The sequence below is a fragment of the Prionailurus viverrinus genome, chromosome A1 (genome assembly GCF_022837055.1).
Source record: "Prionailurus viverrinus isolate Anna chromosome A1, UM_Priviv_1.0, whole genome shotgun sequence".
NCBI classification, from domain to species: domain Eukaryota; kingdom Metazoa; phylum Chordata; class Mammalia; order Carnivora; family Felidae; genus Prionailurus; species Prionailurus viverrinus.
In genome coordinates this window covers 11,442,159-11,461,051 of record NC_062561.1, presented here as the reverse complement: position 1 = coordinate 11,461,051, position 18,893 = coordinate 11,442,159, and the positions used below count along the sequence as shown (strand labels likewise).

Below are 18,893 nucleotides of genomic sequence, written 5' to 3'. Positions count from 1 at the left end.
ATAAAGAAGATGTGGTTCATTTTGCACTTTTAATAGAATTCCTTATTTTCCTGTCTTCCCCTTCTGCGATGGCTCTTCCTGAAGGTGATTAGTCGGCCCATCCCTCAGTCCAGCCAAGTGACTGTCCCTCTTTCATGATCTACTCTATAGAGCTCAACCTATAACACAGTGTAAGAGGGTTCTACCTTGTCTGGCTGGTCACTCGCCCATTACTCACGTCTACTGAAAGTTGGAACTACTACGTAAGTCCCTTTTCACATTTCCCCTGCATTATTAGTGGCAATTCTGCTTTGTGAGTGAGCAAATACAAGTTTAGAAAAAATGCTAAAAGAAAGGCATTTTCATTAGTGGAAAATTGGAGTTCTAAAGAAAGTAAAAAGAAGCAGGGAGAAATACACCCATAATCTCATCACCCTGAGTAAACTACAGTGAAATGCTAGTGTATAATCTTCACTATTTTCTAGACATTAAAAAAATAGTACCCCCTCCCCCTCAGAAATAAAGCTTAAAAAAAAAAAGGGGGGGCACCTGGGGGGCTCAGTCGGTTAAATGTCCAAGTAGGGCACAGGTCATGACCTCATGGTTCGTGAGTTCAAGCCCCGTGACAGGCTCTGTGCTGACAGCTCAGAGCCTGGAGCCTGCTTCGGATTCTGTGTCTCCCTCTCTCTCTGTTCCTCCACCACCCTCATGCTCTGTCTGTCTGTCTCTCTCTCTCTCTCTCAGAAATAAAGCTTAAAAAAATTAAAAAAAAAACCCTACCATACATACTGGCTTTTTAAAACTAGTTTTCTCTTACACTGTATGGTAACCATACAAATCTTCACCCATAGCCTCATCTTCATGGCTAAGCATTACTTCCAGCCATGCCACTTTCCCAGACAGGATCAGCCTCAAATACAGCACACAGGGCTAGTTAATTCCAGCGATGACAGCAGACCTTCAGGGTTGCTTCAAAACAGGCCATCTTTCTCTTCTATTGATGCCCCTCCCACCTCCACCAATCGTTTGATGAAATTTAGAGAGCAAAAGTTCAGAGCAAGACGCACAGAGGAACCGACAGGTATTTGCACACCAACAGACAGGCAGGCATAAAAATAAACCTTCGATCACCCATCAGAAGTCAAGTTCCCTCCACCTCTTTGGTTCAGATGTTGTAAGTGTGTTTGGGGATAATAGCTGAAATCTGAAGGTGTCCACACAGAGGCTGCTACGTTGAGTTGTGTGCAAGATGCCACAGGTGCCTGGCGGAGGGATAGAGATCCAGCCTGCCCTCTGCTGGCCACACCCTGTGCTGCAATGCTCTGGAGGAAGGGACATCCGTTTCCAATTTGCACAAAGACACCATCTGGACTCGCCAGGCTGTGGCTCACCCAGGAGACGCAAACTATGACTGTTCATGTGTCCAGAAGCATCTATGAGGAGAAGCAAGTGTTCATAGCTATGGCTGACATGTTTAAGGAATTCATGCCGGGAAAGAGATAAAACACAAGAAAAAGATAAACATGAACAGTAAAGAAAAAAGGTACAGAAGGGGTCTAAGAGGAGTGCAGGATAGGCTCGGCAGATGATACCACTCGCTGGTTCTGACATCATGTCACGGTTGCCTGGGATCACGACATCAAGACAAGCCAGCATGGCAAAAGCGAACAGGACAGCGTGTGGACTCAATCATTTGGGGGCAAGGCCTTTGCGATACCAGTTTAAGAAGGTTGAGCAGATTACGGTTAAACAGAAGAAAGGCTGAAGTCACAGGCAACTGGGGGGTATCTGGAGGAGAAAATAATGCAAACCCAGAATGAAACAAGCACCCCTTCTGAAACTGGAAGCTAGCTGGCTCCCCTAAGAGACCTAGTCGTCTGAATTGCTAGTGAGGACCGTACCTTAAACAAGGAGGAGAACACATGAAATGTATACACAGCACAGGAGCCATCTGAGTCGCACATGAGCTGGTTGATGTGGCTGCGCCAGGCTTCCTCTGCATCGTCACAGGCCGCGGGCTGAAACGCAGCAAGGATGGCCGAGAAGAAGGGCGAGGGAGGAGGAGAGACCCCCCTGTCACCTTCTCCAAAGCTGCGAAAGATGAAAACAACCTGGTCAAGGAGTGACGTCCTCATCCTTCACTGGGCTGTGTAAATTCTAACCCTGTCAGCTGTTCTGTCCCCTCCTCCCTTTGAGGTTGCTGTAGGGACTCAGCTCTCCTTCACAGCCCTTCAATGTTCTCTTCTGCTTGGAGGAAAGAGACCTTTCCTCTCTAGAATTTCTATGATTTCTCCCTTTCTGACCTTTTTTTTTTTTTTTAAGTTTTCTACACATTTATTTATTGAGAGAGAGCGAGTGAGCGAGAGAGCCAGAGAGAGTGCACGTGTGCATGAGGGATGAGGGGCAGAGAGAGAGAGAGAGAGAGAGAATCCCAAGCAGGCTCCATGCTGTGAGCACAGAGCCCAATGCGGGGCTCCATCTCATGAAACATGAGATCATGACCTGACCCGAAATCGAGAGCCAGATGCTTAACCGACTGAGACACCTAGGCTCCCCCTGACCTCTTGGAGCCTCCAGCAACTGTCCCTCCCAGTGGCCATTCCCCACATAAACACACATAAACACTACTTGCCATGCTTTGGCACTTTTGATCCTTTTCATTTTCCATTATGAACCATTATAACAAACATTTTGAATCTTTTAACTTTTCCTTTGTGGGGGAGAGTATTAATGGCTGCACATGCATGAATGCCCAGGAGGAGAGGGAGAAGGGACAAAGGGAAAATTCAAGAAGAGAAACGCAGGGTGAGAGGGACTGAGAGGGACGAGGAAAGGGAAGATAATAAACACAAGTGAAAGGTCAGATTCTTCTGTGGGTATTATCACCATCAGCTTGCCCTTCAAAGACCAGATACTGCTCACCATAACAGAAGGTCTCTGTCTAGCCGTATCCAAACCTGTTTCGTTCTTGTCCACATTCAGAAGAGAGATTTTAGGATTCTGACTTTCTTTTCCAGAAGCCAATCTGTAGCCTTTATCACTTGTTATTTATTCTAGATGCTGCATTAGTGTTTTATCTATTCCTCTCTATTTTTGTCCATTCGTGTTCTCTGACTACAGCTCACTAGTCTCAGAAACATCAGTGACTAGGCTGAAAGCCACCCACTTAAAAAAGAGTAGGTATTTAACTTATAAAGAGCTTCTTGTTCTTGTCTTTAAACTCGAAATGGAAAGAACTCCTCATTTCCAAGGCTTGCCAGTCTTGCTTATCTTCAAAGCGTGCAAAACCCGGACCATGTCCCCAGACCCCTTTTTGGCTTTTGAGTTACGCCATGGCTTTATGTTACTCTGTGTTATTCTACGTTACTCAATGGCTTTATGAGTCCCTGTGTATGAGTACCCTTTTCAGTTCCACACTCGGTTGCACGGCTCTGACCAGCCGAGAGCCCTCTGAGTCAGAAGCCAATTTGGACTCCTCATTAGGAAGTCCCAGCAGTGCCCACGTGACCTCACTTGAGATACAGTGAATACAAGGCAAAGTGCCAGGTACACCATCACCGCTCGTTTCCACCAGGGGCTTCTTTACCTTGCAAGAGTAAACTGGTCCAGTGCTCGATTGCCCTTTTCTTCTGCCTCAGTCATATCCAGGCTAAAGCTACCACTGCATTCGAAAGTTGCCGGGAGTTCATTAACAGAACTGGAAAGATCGTCCTCGTGCACGGCGGTGTCCTCCTCCTCCTGGACAGCTTCAGCCTGGAAGAAGAAAAGGAGGGAAGGATCCCCCCACCATGTGAGAATATATTTGGGAAAATCTATTCCACTGAAGGAAAAAATAAAAGTGACAAATCCTGAGAGTGATAGAAACTGGGGGCACTTATTTCCCAGCTACAACACAGTGAGTTTCTACAACTGGACTCGGGCATTCTCCGGACTACTGTTAATTCTTTACCTTCTTTTCATTCTTGTCCGCAATAGTTTGCAAGGAGGTTCTCAATAGATGGCCACATTTGACCCGTAATTACGGGGGATATAAATGCTAAATACAGAGACCCCTCACATTTTATAGACAACTCATGTGTGGGAAAGGGACTTGCCTGACATCAAGGAGATAATCAGAGCGATTGGACTTGCTCTTTGCACTGTACAACCCTCACCTTCCAAAGCAAGCCTATCCAGAGGGAATTCTCTGATACAGAATTCCTTTACCTATGGCAACTGGAATTTAGAATCACCAGGGACCAGTAGAGTAAATGCTCAAGAAATACCTGCAGGGTGCATGAGTGATCCATAGTTGTTCACTGAGCCTGCCCCGTTCACAGGTCTTTCCATACTGGAAATCCTCTAAGACCCATTTACATACATGCTGTGCTCTTAGGGATACCCCCTGGAGACAACGGATGGAAGAGGCTCCTCTCACCCGGCTGTCAAATGTAGACTGAGCAGCGAAATGAAAGGGCTCTAGGTCAGGCAGAACTGGGATCAATGAGGGGCAGGAGAGAGACAGAGCAAGTAGAATGGAAAAAGAGGCTGGGTTTGAATGTGGGCCAGGGGGAGTCAGCCGGAGAACTGACTGTTCTTTATGAGAGGAAGGAAGGCAACTGGGTTACAGACCAGAAGAGGAAAAGAAGGCATCACACGCACACAGTTCAGTGAGTCATTTTCTTAAAAAACAAAACAAAGCAAGGCAAAAGAGAAATATATATGAATTAGAGCATTATCACAGGTTGCTATCCGGCCACCCAGTTAGTATTCTGACTCTAGGATTAATAGGGAAATTAAGAGGAGTGTTTAAAGATATGGTAGGGAAACAAGATATCTCATGTCTTTGAAGGAATTGCTCATAAATGCGGAGTTTCAGAGGCTTATCCATATCTGGTTTTTCCTGCTTTTTAAAAACTACGGTGGTGCCAACGAGACTGACTGCTGGTGACTGGTCTGGGTTATGAGTGCACATAAACTTAATCTATTAGGGGAGGGCTGAATTCTTACAAAAATCTCCTTTCTTTTCTTTTTCTAACATCACGGCTGTATTACACCCTGCAGAAACCCAGCTCGTGGGGGAAAACAGAGACAGCCTTTCAGAAATTAGACTTAACTTTTCCTTGACAGAATTAGATGATTTCTGTGTGAGTCCATAAATATATTACCACTTAGGTAGTGCTTTCTAGGAGAAATCTATGTAATTTAGCATTCAGACTAGAAAAAATGGAGAAAATGACTATTCTAGGATTGAGGAATAACAAACACTAATAACTTCACATTTATTTTGGGGTGTCCTTTTCATGAAATTTATTAATCTTAGGATTCTGGAATTTTAATCACAGACAAGTTTCCTTTCTGGGCCTTTTTTTTGGCTAAAAAAGGACTCCACTGACTCTAAGAATTTGACTATACCCCTTTGGCAGTGAGGCTCTCTTAGAAATCATTCTTTAATCTTCAATATTTTTAAGTGATTGCGATTTGGGTGGTTGTCCTTGGTTTGAAGGACATAGATTTCCCTCGGTCTCAATCTATTTTAAGTCCACTATAAAAGAACATACAACAGCCAGCATTATAGTTTCTCCCACTAGAAGTATCAGAAAGAATATACTTTTATGTATCTTAAAAATTGCTTTTATAGTTTTCTCTTTCAAACTTGTACTGCCAAACTCAGCAGAAGGAAGTTTTCTCTTAACAGCAGTAGGAAGTTATTTTGGTATTTCCAGTATAAGAGAATAAAATTCTATACTGACGGGCATAAATGTGGGCACTTATGTGAACCCAGTGTGGGAGTGGGTAGTTTTATGGTGATGATATTGTAGGGAAATTTGATAAAATCAACTTTAAATGGAATGTACATTGTTAGCTTTTTAAAGACCTGACCTTTTAAATAAGAAAACTGTATCCGTTACTTACTTCTCTCCTCAGTCTGGCTAGGATGGTTTTGTGCAAATCTGGCATAATATTGTGATCAACACTGAAAATTCCAATAGTATGCCAAAAGGCCAGAATGGAATCAATGCACAGATTGTATAGCTGGTTCCTACATAGGAAAAAATTTCCCCAAATACATGCATACGCCCACTCCTCACTTAGCATATTGTTTTACAAAAGTCATGACAAAGAACAGCAGTTTCCAAGTCACAGCCATCTCAGACATATGCCGATTTGTTTTGCCATTAATCAGCAGTGTTCCTGCTGTATGGGAAATGCCAAGTGTTCCGTCTGAAAAGGACCTCAGATTGAATCTCTTTCAGCCAACAAGAAGGTGGCTGCTCATTTGCGAGAGGGAAACCGCTTCAAAACAGAGGCTCAGGTGCGCAAACGCAAGTATTTCAGAAAAGCAAGAAAGAAAAAGATAAAGGCAGTCTCTCCACTTATAGCCCCCCAAGATTTCTCAGCAATTTGCAGGTACTTTTTCTTTAAGTAAATTGCCATCATAATTGCCCAAATCTCTTCACCTTGGAGCCCTCAGAGATCTGCAGATTATTCATGTCAGACAGAGCCGCGTCAAAGCTAGCCATTCTGGTGCTAAAGGAATGAGGGTCGGCAGGGGTCATGTCACAGGCCGCGGCGAGCGATTCCAGGGGGTTCGTCTCCTCGGAAGGGGAACGAGTCATGATCTGTTGAGAAAGCGGAGCCGGTAAAAGAGTAAAGTTTCTCTAAAAGCTCGAATTATTCTCTACGTAAGAGTACAAACCACTGCCCGAGCTGGTTGTTGGCTGACGGGTATCATTTAACGTATGTATTTCGCTACCGTTAGAACTGACACACGGCAGCTGGCAGAGCAAACGATGGCCCAGAACTGGAAAACATGAACACTCGTATCTGCAGATAACCACATCCAAACGTCTCACTGTTAGACTGCCTAAGACTTCCGATGTCTCAGGAATTTTTAAAAAGGTTCCAGCCTCATAAAAGTTATTTGAGAAAAGTCCAGGCCTGAACAGACTCGATGCCATCGAGGGCTTATAACAAATGCCCCAGTAGTTGTGTCTGTTGGCAACCTAGAGGCAAGAGGCACGTTACAATCGGTTGGACGCCACCCGACGTTTCGGATTTGGGTTTAGCAGCGGTGGAAAGTTTCTTTAGCAGCGACTGGAAACCATGCTTACTGCTTCAGTTACGAACATAGTCTCCTGTCTCCTATGGTGGGAAGGTTTCTACTTACTAGGTCTGAATGCTCCAGGATCTGGCTGGTTGTGAGGTCCTCCTCTTCGGAGGACTCGTCAGAATCCTCACGGTTCATTTTGTTGAGGCTGGGAGACCTTCCTGCAAGTGGGTTCTCCTCCAGAAGCTGCCTGTCACACTTGTCCAAGCTATCCAGAGAACGCCTGCGCACTCCCCAGTTGAAATTGTCCATACTCTCACCCTGAAATCATACCAGCAGCTGGTTTTTATGCCAGGATCTTCCTGCACTTAACACCTTCACACATCCAGTTAAGTCATAATCATAGCTTAGAAACAAATGTTTTCATGACGAGCTCTCAAGCTCTCGTCTACCTTGGTAGCAACCAATTTGTTCACATGATGTGGAAGGTAGTGAAAGCATACTGTTTTCACCTAGATGCGTATTAACTCGCAGAGAGAAGCACTGCATGCTTCTCCATGGCGTGGCGGGTAGTATTATGTTTTTTAAACTGTGACTTTGGTAAACCCTATAATGACCTGCGTTTCCAAAAAGCTGTAAGAAAGAGACCATTAATATTAAAACAACCTCCAAAGAGGTGTGCCCCCCTCCCCGGCCCGTTTAGTACTATTTTCAGAAGGAGAAAAAGTAGGAGCTATGCTGTAGCACATTCCACATCCCTTGGGTATTAAGTAGAAGAGCATTCATTAGGTAAACATTCCAGCCTGTTCCTGCTACAGCGGTTTTTGCAGATCAAATGCAGAGTTAAAAGAACATCTGAGAGCAGCTGGGCGAAGTCTGACGGATCATGCACTACGCAGAGGCCAGAGCAGTGTGGCTTGACTTTTGCTTTAGGCTCATCTTTAAGTAATTGTCCCAATGTGGAAATGAGATGCTTTCCTGAAATGACTGACTTGGTCCCAAGCACTATCGCTGACTTGTACCTTTTAATTTACTGACAACCGTGCTAAGTGGCAATCCAAGTGTTCAAGCTTCTAGTTGTATCTCAGACTTGCTCTGCTAACCATCTGATATTAAGTATCTTTGTCCACACAAAATCTTTTCCTAGAAAGGAACTGGGGTTTTATTTTTCTCTGTGTTAAAACAGGAATAAAGCAAGGGAAATAGTACGCAGCCCCCTGATAAGCGAGTTTTAACCTACACGAACAGGGAATCTAAACAAAATCTAGCCCAGAATCCTTTCATTTATTGGTCATGTGAAACACTGCCTGATGGGTCACTGAAATAAAACAACTTTTTCCGGTGAGAGCTCAGTGACTAGCGTAACCGTATAATATGAGAGAGGCAAATCACTGTTAAAATTAGGATCATTAAATTTACTAATCTTCCTCTGGTTTAAGGATCTATTTCTCCTGGATCTGAATGAAGCACACCTTGCCATTCTCATAGATCTCTCACAGAACAGATGCTTAGCTTTTCCAAAGTCTGTTTTGGCTATTCATGGTGGAAGGCAACAGGTAATGATCCTGAGCACATTCTGGATATGATACAGAAATTATTATCATTGATCCCCATGCGTGATGTTTATGATTGTTCTTAGGACCGTCTGATTATGAAAAGGAGACGTTGAATATGATTTCCATATTCTGTACCTATATCTGCTGTCTTATCTGTATCTAGACCTTTATCTGTATCTGCTGTGATAAACTGTCACCAAATAATTTTTTTTTCCTAGTGGAAAAGGTTAACTGTTGTGCTGGGATTTTAAAATAGCTGTTTCAGTGAAAAAATGAAATAAAAAATGTGGAGAGGCAAGAATACGGGAGAGAAAAAGAAATCGCAATGTGTGAAGAAGTTAAAAAGATTGAAAGAATAAGGGTACAGAGAAAAAAGACTGTGCAGATTACTGGGAGAAATACACAAAATATGAATAGAAAACATAAATCCTAACGCCGATTCTTGTGCATCCAATCAGTGGATCGGCTGGATGAACTATCTTGGATGACAATTCTGGAAGTCTCCGGCACTGAGCCCGAGACAGAACCATGAGCTTGCAGAGAAACATGGACGCCCAGGGGCAGGGAATGCTACACCGGGCAAGGATGATGGCTCATACTGATATAACTGCACCTCTGGTGAAGACCCGGCTGGATCAGGCATGAGAAGTGGGGTTGTAAGGGAAGGCTTCTGTCGCAGGAAGAATAGTGGGATGTCTTTCTGGAGGATACGATAGCTCTCCATTAGAGGGAACGGTGTTGAAACTGTTACCGCGGTGGAGGCTGAAGAACTGAGATGCAAGAGTGCTATTACCTAGCTCAAGTGTGTGTGGTGATTAAAAGTCAACCCACAAGGTCAAAACAGTGTCTTACTGATTATGTCAGGTTTTTCTATGTGTGAGAAAATTTAGGAGATGGCTAATTATTCAAGACCATCCGCGTATGTCAGCTATCAAACTTAACCACTCAGGATTTGTACTGAGATAAGTACTAGTGACTGAACATTCTAGAAATGTTGGAAACACTATTCTTTGAAATAATTTTTTTTCCACACTAGAACTCTGTCAGGTAAGAATTATTGGTGAAGGGACATAAGTGCACTGTGGTCAAAATATATTTGCCCAGATATGCCTACTCAAAGTAAGTCTGACACGGCAATGGATAGTAGGGTGACACAAGTCAGTATGCCCAGGACGGTCCTGGCTTATGCCTGTTTCCTGGGTGCCATTATTATTAGGACCCCCTTTTGAGAAATGGTTCTCATCTGGATGAAACTTATACAGTTGCCATACAAAGACAGCTCCTAATTCCTGGAAAATAAGCAGATCTGCTTGGAAGTGTTCGTGGTATACTGTCGGATGCCGCTTGTCGACTTCACCTTTAATTAGAGAAGGTAACTACACAACGAATTCCGTTGTGCGGCTGCCTTCTCAGGCATTATAAGATTTCCATGGATCCTATTTAAACCTCACTTTCTCTCAAGAGATATAACTATGCAACTTCCAGACTAGATTTTAAAATTGTCTTGTATTTATAGTTTGGAAACTATTCCCATCCTGGAGCCACAGAGAAAAACACTTTTTGTCTCACGCACACCTCAATGTAAATATGCGCGCAGATAGGCATACATACGCTTGAAGGGAGGAAGAAAAGCAATTATGTTGTTATAAATCTGCGACGATGCAAAACATCTACTTAGCGGATCTGAATGAAACATAGCATCATCTTACCTGCAGTTCCTTCGTAGCGGATTGAATGGACAGAAAAACAAATAAGAGGTCTATTTAAAACGATAATATTAAAGATACTCAAGTGTATTTATCTTAGTTTTAACACAACAGCAACAAACAGTGCCAACGATATATACTTCATTTGATGCAACTTAAAAAAAAAAAAGGTAAAGATATACAAACCCCCAAAGAGAAATCAGTACCAAGCACCAGCAATTCCAATCCTCTTAGGGGCGGATGATGTATCTGGGGTAACAAATCATAAATACGATTCTGAAATAGCTTGTCACTTCAGTGACTGACACCTTGTGCTCCTCAACGCCCTTTTTTTGGTGGTGGGGGGGGGAGGAATGCTTAAATTTTTCTTTGTGAGCAAATTGTTCAGTGTTGTGGGGAAATGAATGAGGCTCATCAACTGGGAGAAAAAAAGGTGGCATCACCTGATCCATCTCACGAGGCTAGAGTGTCATCCTGGTGTGTTCGCTGCTCATGTGCAATTAATAGCAAGGACATGGCACCTTCTAAAGATTCTAAAAATTTCAAAGGCAAACCTCACAGATAGGAGTCAGTAAATTCTGAGACTATTTAATGAAAAGGGACAGATCTAAAAAAAGTTTTTTTTTTTTTTTTTGATCATTGTGTTTTGCTCTAGATGCCAGATATGCTTGGCTTTCTCAGATGAGGATATGCTGGAATTATTCACCAATGACAGTACAAAGGAATGCCTACTATGTGCCTGACACTGTGCTAGAAGCTTTCCAGAGGTTCTTACCTAATCCTCACATCAACTCGGTAGGCTATTATCATACCCACTTAATAGCTGAGGAAGCCAAGAGCTAAGTCAGGGGCAGAGGTGAAATTCAAAGTTGGACTTGCCTGACCCTAAAGCTCGAGCATTTTTACTGCACTACCCTGTATGCTTGCTAGAATCCCTTATTATAATCTTATTGAGAAGTAGCAAAATATTCTCAGATGGTTTATTTTATTTGGATGAAATACATACTTTCACACTCTTAAGTTTCTTTCTTTCTTTTTTTTTTTTTTAAGTTTTATTTATTTATTTTGAGAGAAAGAGTGTGTGCGAGTGGGAGAGGAGCAGAGAGAGAATCCCAAGCAGGCTCCACACTCAGCATGGAGCCCAAGGTGGGGCTCGAGCTCATGAATGGTGAGATCATGATCTGAGCCCAAATCAAGAGTTGGACGCTTAACTGACTGAGCCACCCAGGAGCCCCCACGTTCTCAAGTTTCTTATAAAATCTTAATTATATAAGAGAAAATGATCACTATGATTTTGTAGTTCTTGTTTGCTAGAATAACAGAATACTAGAAGTCAGATGTAGCATTCATTATTAACTGTCCCCCAAAGCATTAGTATATTTATTTTCAAGTGAGTGGCACCTCATATTTTCCTTCCTTTATTTTTACAGAAATTAAATTTGTTCAGAAACCGTGTCTGATTCCTCCACTTGACGTTACTCCTGCCAGGTCACGTCCCATAAGACATTTTTTTTTTTTTTTAATTTTGGCTGAGACTGGAAAATGATGCCTCTCTTGCTTCATCAAAATTTCCCTCCTTACTTTAACTTCCAGAGTGAAGAGGGTGCCTAAGCATGAATTCTAGGCCAAGAACAAAAATTAGGTCAGTGGTCCAGATCAGGGAGCTCATCTTCGGACATCCCATATAGCTTTGGCTCAGAGACGTTTTGAAAGTATTCTAAACAGTTGTATTTTGGCTTAGACTTTTTAAAACAATCCTCACCACATTTAGTGATTGATTTCTTTATCACTTATTTATTAAAAAATTTTTTTTAATGTTTATTTTTGAGAGAGATAGAGACACAGAGTATGAACAGGGGAGGGGCAGAGAGAGAGAGAGAGAGAGAGAGAGAGAGAGGGAGGGAGACACAGAATCTGAAGCAGGTTCCAGGCTCTAAGCTGTCAGCACAGAGCCCTATGCAGGGCTTGAACTCACGAGCTGTGAGATCATGACCTGAGCTGAAGTTGGACGCTTAGCTGACTGAGCCACCCAGGCGCCCCTCTTTATCACTTATTAAGGTTAACAGTAGAAAAACTCTGCAGTACTTTTTAGTGGTTCTAGGATAATTCAAGGTGAAAAGCTGACACTTGCTTTAAAGGTGTTTTACAGCTAGCGTCTTTATATTCTTTAATGACTGGGTAGGCTAAACTTGTTTTCTACAGAAAAGAAGAGGTAGAGAAAACACTCTTCTTCATCCTGGGGACAGAATTCTCCCCAGACATCCAGGGTAGGCCTTGGCCGGGAGGAACAAAAGCGGAGAGCTCCTTGGCCTTACCTCAACATAAGAGGATTGGTCCACAGTCCCATCCTTTTAGGGAAGGTAGGCAGCTACCGGAAGTACCGTTTCCCACAAGTTTCTAGTTGAGTCAGGAGATGCATACCAGTCACGGGATAGGTTAAACTTTGAATTTGGGCCTCCATTGTAACTGTAAGACTGGCAGAAAGCCCTTTCTTTGTCTGGGAAAGACAGTGCATTTAGCTGAACGTGAGCCTCAGGATGTGAAGTAACACCAGGAGCCGGCTCCTTATCAGGCATTTTTAGGTACGCCAGTCTCCCTTTGGTCAGTTTTGTTTTCCTCCATGAGGCAGAGACTTTCCCCAGCTGGAACGTGCCTCTAAGCTACTGAAATGAGAGGGTCACAATGATGCCCCTCCTTCCAATCCCAGTTTTCAAACACATGACTCATAACTGAAAGCATCCTATCACCATAATTATCATTCAAATCCACAAATCTGCATTGGCCGGTTGAGACATGAATTCAGTGGCTCCGGGTGTCGGGGACACGAGCTAGCAGCCTAGAACAGAGCAAAGAGCTCTCGGGTGCACTATATCCTGTTTCAAGTTGTGATTTCATCAAACAGCACAACAATGCTGGAGCCCCGAGGCTCCCTTCTCAGGTCGGAGCAGGCAAGCTTTGAAGTAACTGAATCAGAGTAATTTCACTTTTAAAATAATTAGACTCTTGGCAAGTTTTGCCCAGGTGCCAGTGAACAGGCTCAGAACCTGAATGTGTTTGTGATTTTTTTTTTTTTTTCTTTTAAAGTTCACCTTTGGACTGCACACACACAGTCTTTGTGTGGTCATTAAACGTCAGATCCCTGCCATTTAGAAAGAACTTGGCAGCTTAAATGCTGTGGACTCAGACAGGAAGGGTGTGGTAACTTCTGCCAAAGTTAAGCTGCTGTCCTTTGGATAAGTTGATTGAAAACAAAGTCTACAGCTTCCCAATTAAAGAGTCTGTTATAAAACCTGATCAGTTAGCAGGTAAAAAGAAACTTTTTGTTAGTCAAGGCAAGGCTGAGGGGGGTATTTTTACAGAGAATATACTGTACCTCTCCATCCTCCAGCTCCACATCTAGGAAATCGAAGTCCCTAAAGACTCTAAACTGCTGCTCGCTGTTTGTGTCATCCATGTTCTCCTGCTCCCGGGCGCCGTCCTCGGAAGACACCAAGCTCGTCTGGTGCTCCAGAAGGTCCAGATCCCCACACGATGAAAAGATCACCTATGAATCGCAAGAGTCCTCTCCTGAGAGACGGTTCTCCCTTCGGTTGTTTGTGCTATAAAAACTGCAACTGGCTGTTCGTGGCCATCTATTTCGAGTACACACCTAATTCCTTAAGTGGGTATTTTTAGAATGTTCTTTTAGTATTTATGTTGGACAGGTGCCTTCAGATTAAACTCATTGCAAAGACGCAAGTTCACACAGGAGGAGAAGGTTCGAGTCATGATGCTGCTTCTTAATGAAGACTGGATCCCATCGGAGCGCGCGCGCGCGTGTGTGTGTGTGTGTGTGTGTGTGTGTGTGTGTGACAACTGAGTGTATATTCACAAACTAGAGCAGCCAAGAAATTTTCCACTGTTTCTGAACTGAGGTCAGAAATTGTACACATGCACATACACTTTACATGCATATTATCACATAATATTTTAAGGGCTACTGATACAAAGATACGTTATTATAGAATGGCCTGTGAGTACAAAGCATTTAACCCTTTCAGAGATAAACCAGGAACCAATAAAGAATAAGACACAGAGGACAAATACTACAGTCCTTGCTCATTTGAATTACAGACGAGTATGTGAGCAGCCATGCTTGTAATTTATACCTAAATTCCCTTCCTGTTGGTATAAACGGAACAAAACTTTTTTTTTTTTCCTATTAAGACCTCTTGAATGTTAATAATCTTAGAACCATCTTCTGTGCTTGGTTTTTTTTCCCACTGGGACATTTTAGTAGAACTTTGTAGAAATAAACTGTAAGTGGACCTCAATGTTTTGCTATCCAGTCTCTCCTGAACATAGATTGATATTAAATAAAAGTGAACGGTATGATTATTTTTAGCCATCATAATGTCTATCTAGTCTTCCTTGAGAAGCAGGCAAATCGTTTGTACTTATTTAATATAACAAGTGCCTCTCAGAAGTAAAAAGAATGAATGGATTTGAAATGTCCCCCTTTCCTCCAGTGTTTAAGAACAGTCCTGTGACTTGCACTATGTTCTCATGCAATGGCCCGCGACACACGTTTGCTCAGGGATTGCAAGTGGGTCTAGGAGAGAAATAGCACTGAAGGCCAGGCAACTAGCTCGTGAGAGACGCGGCTAGAATGCAGGCTTCCTCGGTTGAAGGCTCTTCTTCCCAGTTAGCACTGCCTCTCTGACCGACCGGCAACATACTCTGGGTAAACATTTCCAGCACGGAAGCAGGCAGTTGAGATCTGAGGAGGACGCGCCAGCCAGAATGGCAATAGGAGATGGTCTTCCCTGGAGGGCCGCTCCGCAGAGGGAAAGGGCGCTTGTCACTCTCCCTCCTCCCACCCCGCCACTGTCACCTCGTCCCCTCTGCCCTCAGGTCTCAGGAGCAGCAACAAACCCACTGATCTACTGATCATAAGCTGAGCTTAGCTGCTGGCTGGCAGGGGCACGTTCCGGACGGTAAGAAACACCCATTTGCACTTTAGCAAGTATTTACGAGCCTCTAACATTTCACCTGCTCGTAAACTACATTAATAGATACATTTTGAGGTTTCAGAGACAGCTCCCCTGAGCAATTGTTTGCTAATTCTTACTTCATTTGGGAAATTAGTTAGATATTTATTTTTTATTAATAACAAAGAGGCTGAGATACACAGGTGAAACCAGACCCTGAGATTTTTATTGCTTTTGCTATGATAGTCTCACAGACAACCTGAATTAGCTAAATTTTATAAAAGCTAAATTTTACATTAGCTAAGTTCTAATACTGTGATTATTCATTTATTCCAAAGCGCAATGGCATGTTGTTGTTTTAACTGTAACATCAGTGGATGTATGTAAGAGAAAAAAACTATAATGATATATCATTATTTTGATCCCTATTCTGCATGAGTCAAATAATGACATCATAGGAAGGGGTGTGCATACGCAGAGTAAAATTATACCCCAAAAGAATGTATATTAAATATGGTGCAGGAGATAGTCATATATATATTTTTATTTTTATATTTTATTATATGTAATAAATAATTATATAATTATATATTTTATTTATATTTAATTAATATACATATACATATTAACGTAGTCTGGGCATATTTATAACAAAATCCAAAGAATTTTAAAAAATGAAAGTAACAGTGCTATTTACAAACTAGAGCAAATAGCTAACAAACTTGATTCACTGTTTCTGAATCAAGTGAGATTAAAAATCTTAGTGTGGAAAGAAATAGCCTATGAGTATGATCTAGTATGAGTATGATGGTGGATATCATACCTGTAATTCATAGAGGACTTCTCTAAAGGTAAAAAGATCAAAGGTAAAAATGATATGGTACCAACATAAATGTGATATATGATGGAACTTACTGATGGATTTTTGCTTAATCCTACTTCTTGGCCACACAGAGAAAGGACGTGCACCAACTTCTCTTTTGTCCTCTTCTGGAAAAGAGACACACAAACACATTTTAATCATGGAGTTCTGTGATCAAATCTGTTTCCATACTATAGCTATTAGCCACAAAGGGCTATGGCCCCCGAAATGTGGTGGGAATTGAGATGTAAAATACACAAAGACTTGGTATGAAAAAAGAGAATGCAAAATATCTCATTAATATTGCAAACTATTGGTTGCATATTGAAGTAATAATGTTTGAGATATATTAGGCTAACTAAAATAGGTTATTAAAATTGATTTTACCTATTTCTTTTTACTTTTTTAAAAAAGGCAACTTTTACAGAGTTTAAAAACAAGACACACACTATGTTCCTACTTGACAGTGCTGATCTACATTTTCCTGAGGGAGGGGTGTGAAACTCAGCAGATATTGGTGACTCCCCTTGATAATCTTTTCTTGTCTGTTACAACTTCCAGCATTAGCGAGGCTTTCCTTTCACCTAAATTAAATCTATTATGTTCTAGCACACATTTATTTTCCTCAGATGGGAGAATAACTTTACTTTCTGCAGCATTAAAGAATTCAATTATCTGTAAGCCATATTAAGTCTTTCTCAATTTATTCTCCCTAAAGTTAAACAGATTCAATTCCTTTTGCTTTTCTTCATGAGCCTTATTTTTCAGCCACTTAAGCATGGAGATTCTTCCATAAACCATCACATTTTCCAATGACATAGATGAACTAGGTCTCGGGATAATTGGAGAGTTGAGAATAAAAAGGAAGAGTAAGCCAGAGCCTAAAAAATGTTAATTACTTCAGAGATGCTCTTAAAGCAATCTTTCTGACCCTGTAAAATGATTTTTCCCCTTTAATCTGATTTAAGTTAACGTGGAGACTGCTTAGGAGGCCAATAGTGCTCATAGCTTTTCTTTCTTAATGGAATTTGGCTCACTGCATTCTTCTTTCCACATTATAGAAGGGACACCCAATACAGTATTTCATCAAGGCCAAAGACAGGAAGACCTTAATGTTGGAGAATGGCAAGAGATTTGCTAAAATATTTCCCTAAGTTTTAGTGGGCATCTTACAACTTGGGGAAGGAATCCATACAGAGGAACATGGGTGTTGGGATGTCTATTTTTCTTCTCTTTTCCAAATCCCTAAGAATGTATAGTAGGCTCTCTTACTCAACAGCTCAGTGAACCCTTACTGAGAGCCAGCCATGTTCCAGCAGGCCCCGTGCTATATATTCCACTCCTCCAACCTTGGAGGGTGAAGGTGAGTCCTGCACGTGTGCAAAGTGTTCTCTGCTCAGCGCCCACCCATTTGGCCTTCTTCCAGTAATACGGTCCCTCTTTTTATATCAGAAACAGCTCCTCTCCCACTGTGGGGCTTTGCCTCCCTCACACGTGCAGCAAGAGTCCTTCTAGAATTGCTTCAGATGTTGGGAAGGTAATGCCTTTGACCTGAAATCATCGGAGCCAAAGACCATATAAATCTGGAGCTGCTCAAAGTTTTTGGTGCTTCATAAGAGAAGAGTCTGCCTCAGAATGAAATCACTGGAAAGGAAAGGAGGGCCAAGACTGGGAAGGGAAGGCGAGGACAGTGAGAAGGGCAGAGGGAGTCTAAGGACCCAGTTCCTCATTTTGTGTACTAGAATCCAGCTGTGCTTGAAGCCAAGCCATGAGAGTTAATAAATTCCTTTTCCACTTAAGGTGATTAATGTCACCAAAGAGGTCTGAATAATGCAGAGGTTTTACTCGATGGCAAGCCTGATGACATTAATCCAGTTGCCCATTGAGCAAATACGGTCTTAGGCTGTACTAAGAGAGAGATCTACAGAGAGAGAACTACAGAGAGATCCAGCGTCCGGTTCTGCTCCACATAGCTCAGACTGTCCATGGAGACCACTGGAGTGCATGCTTAGGGGACAGCAGTCAGAATGGCGACTGGAATGCAAAGTGTTTGCACCTTTTAGAGAAAGTACAGGCCTCCCCAGTATTCATTCACAGAGCAGCAGGAAATCTGACTACTTTCCACCCTCTTTTTCCTTTCTGATTCCTTAGCTTCACTCACTAGTCCCTTCCCTCCCCCCTTCCCCTCTCCATCAAGGTAAGAATTTAGATCATTTTACTGATCTAAAAAGCAGTGTGGGTAGATTCCCGTGGTTCATCGCTTACGTATCTACCTCCCAAACCAAGGGCACACTGTACACACTGTATGTTAGCCAATTTGACAATAAATTATATTAAAAAAAAAAAACTTCAAACAATAAAATAAAAAGCAGTGTGGCTTGAGGAAGCAACCGGAAGGGCAGATTCTGCATTCTTATGAAGCCCTATCATATAGAACTGGTTGGGAGAACTAAGGATATAGTCTTTGGAGAAAAGAGAACTCACTGGAATGAGTGGTAGAGGGGAGAGGGTTTCTTTATCTCTCTGAAGGTGAGAGATCAGATTTCATTTCCTAAGTCTAAAGAGAGCTAGGACCAATGGGTAGCAGTGGCAAATGTCAGACTTCAACTCAATGAAATGAGCTGTTCCAAGATAAGACCGGGTCCCTTGGGGTGCCACGGGATACTCATCACTGAAGTGTTGATGCCTACGTGGGCAATGCCAGGATGGTGATGGAGGAACCCGGGATCACATGGGCAGTTGGGCTCGAGAGGTCTCCCTGAGCTCTCTCTTCCAATCCCAGGGACTAGG

General features: G+C 42.4%; 1 protein-coding gene across 5 annotated transcripts in view; it reads right to left on the bottom strand.

The window, feature by feature from the left end:
• Positions 1-18,893, bottom strand: part of FRY (FRY microtubule binding protein) — a 349,471-nt gene that overhangs the window by 27,629 nt on the left and 302,949 nt on the right. For all 5 annotated transcript variants that reach the window (XM_047852065.1, XM_047852039.1, XM_047852049.1 and 2 more), the window contains 6 exons: positions 16,157-16,231; positions 13,645-13,815; positions 7,130-7,330; positions 6,420-6,581; positions 3,566-3,732; positions 1,881-2,070 (listed from right to left, as the gene is read on the bottom strand). In XM_047852065.1, the coding sequence (XP_047708021.1) occupies positions 1,881-2,070; positions 3,566-3,732; positions 6,420-6,581; positions 7,130-7,330; positions 13,645-13,815; positions 16,157-16,231 (966 nt within the window). The remainder of the gene's footprint in view (positions 1-1,880; positions 2,071-3,565; positions 3,733-6,419; positions 6,582-7,129; positions 7,331-13,644; positions 13,816-16,156; positions 16,232-18,893) is intronic.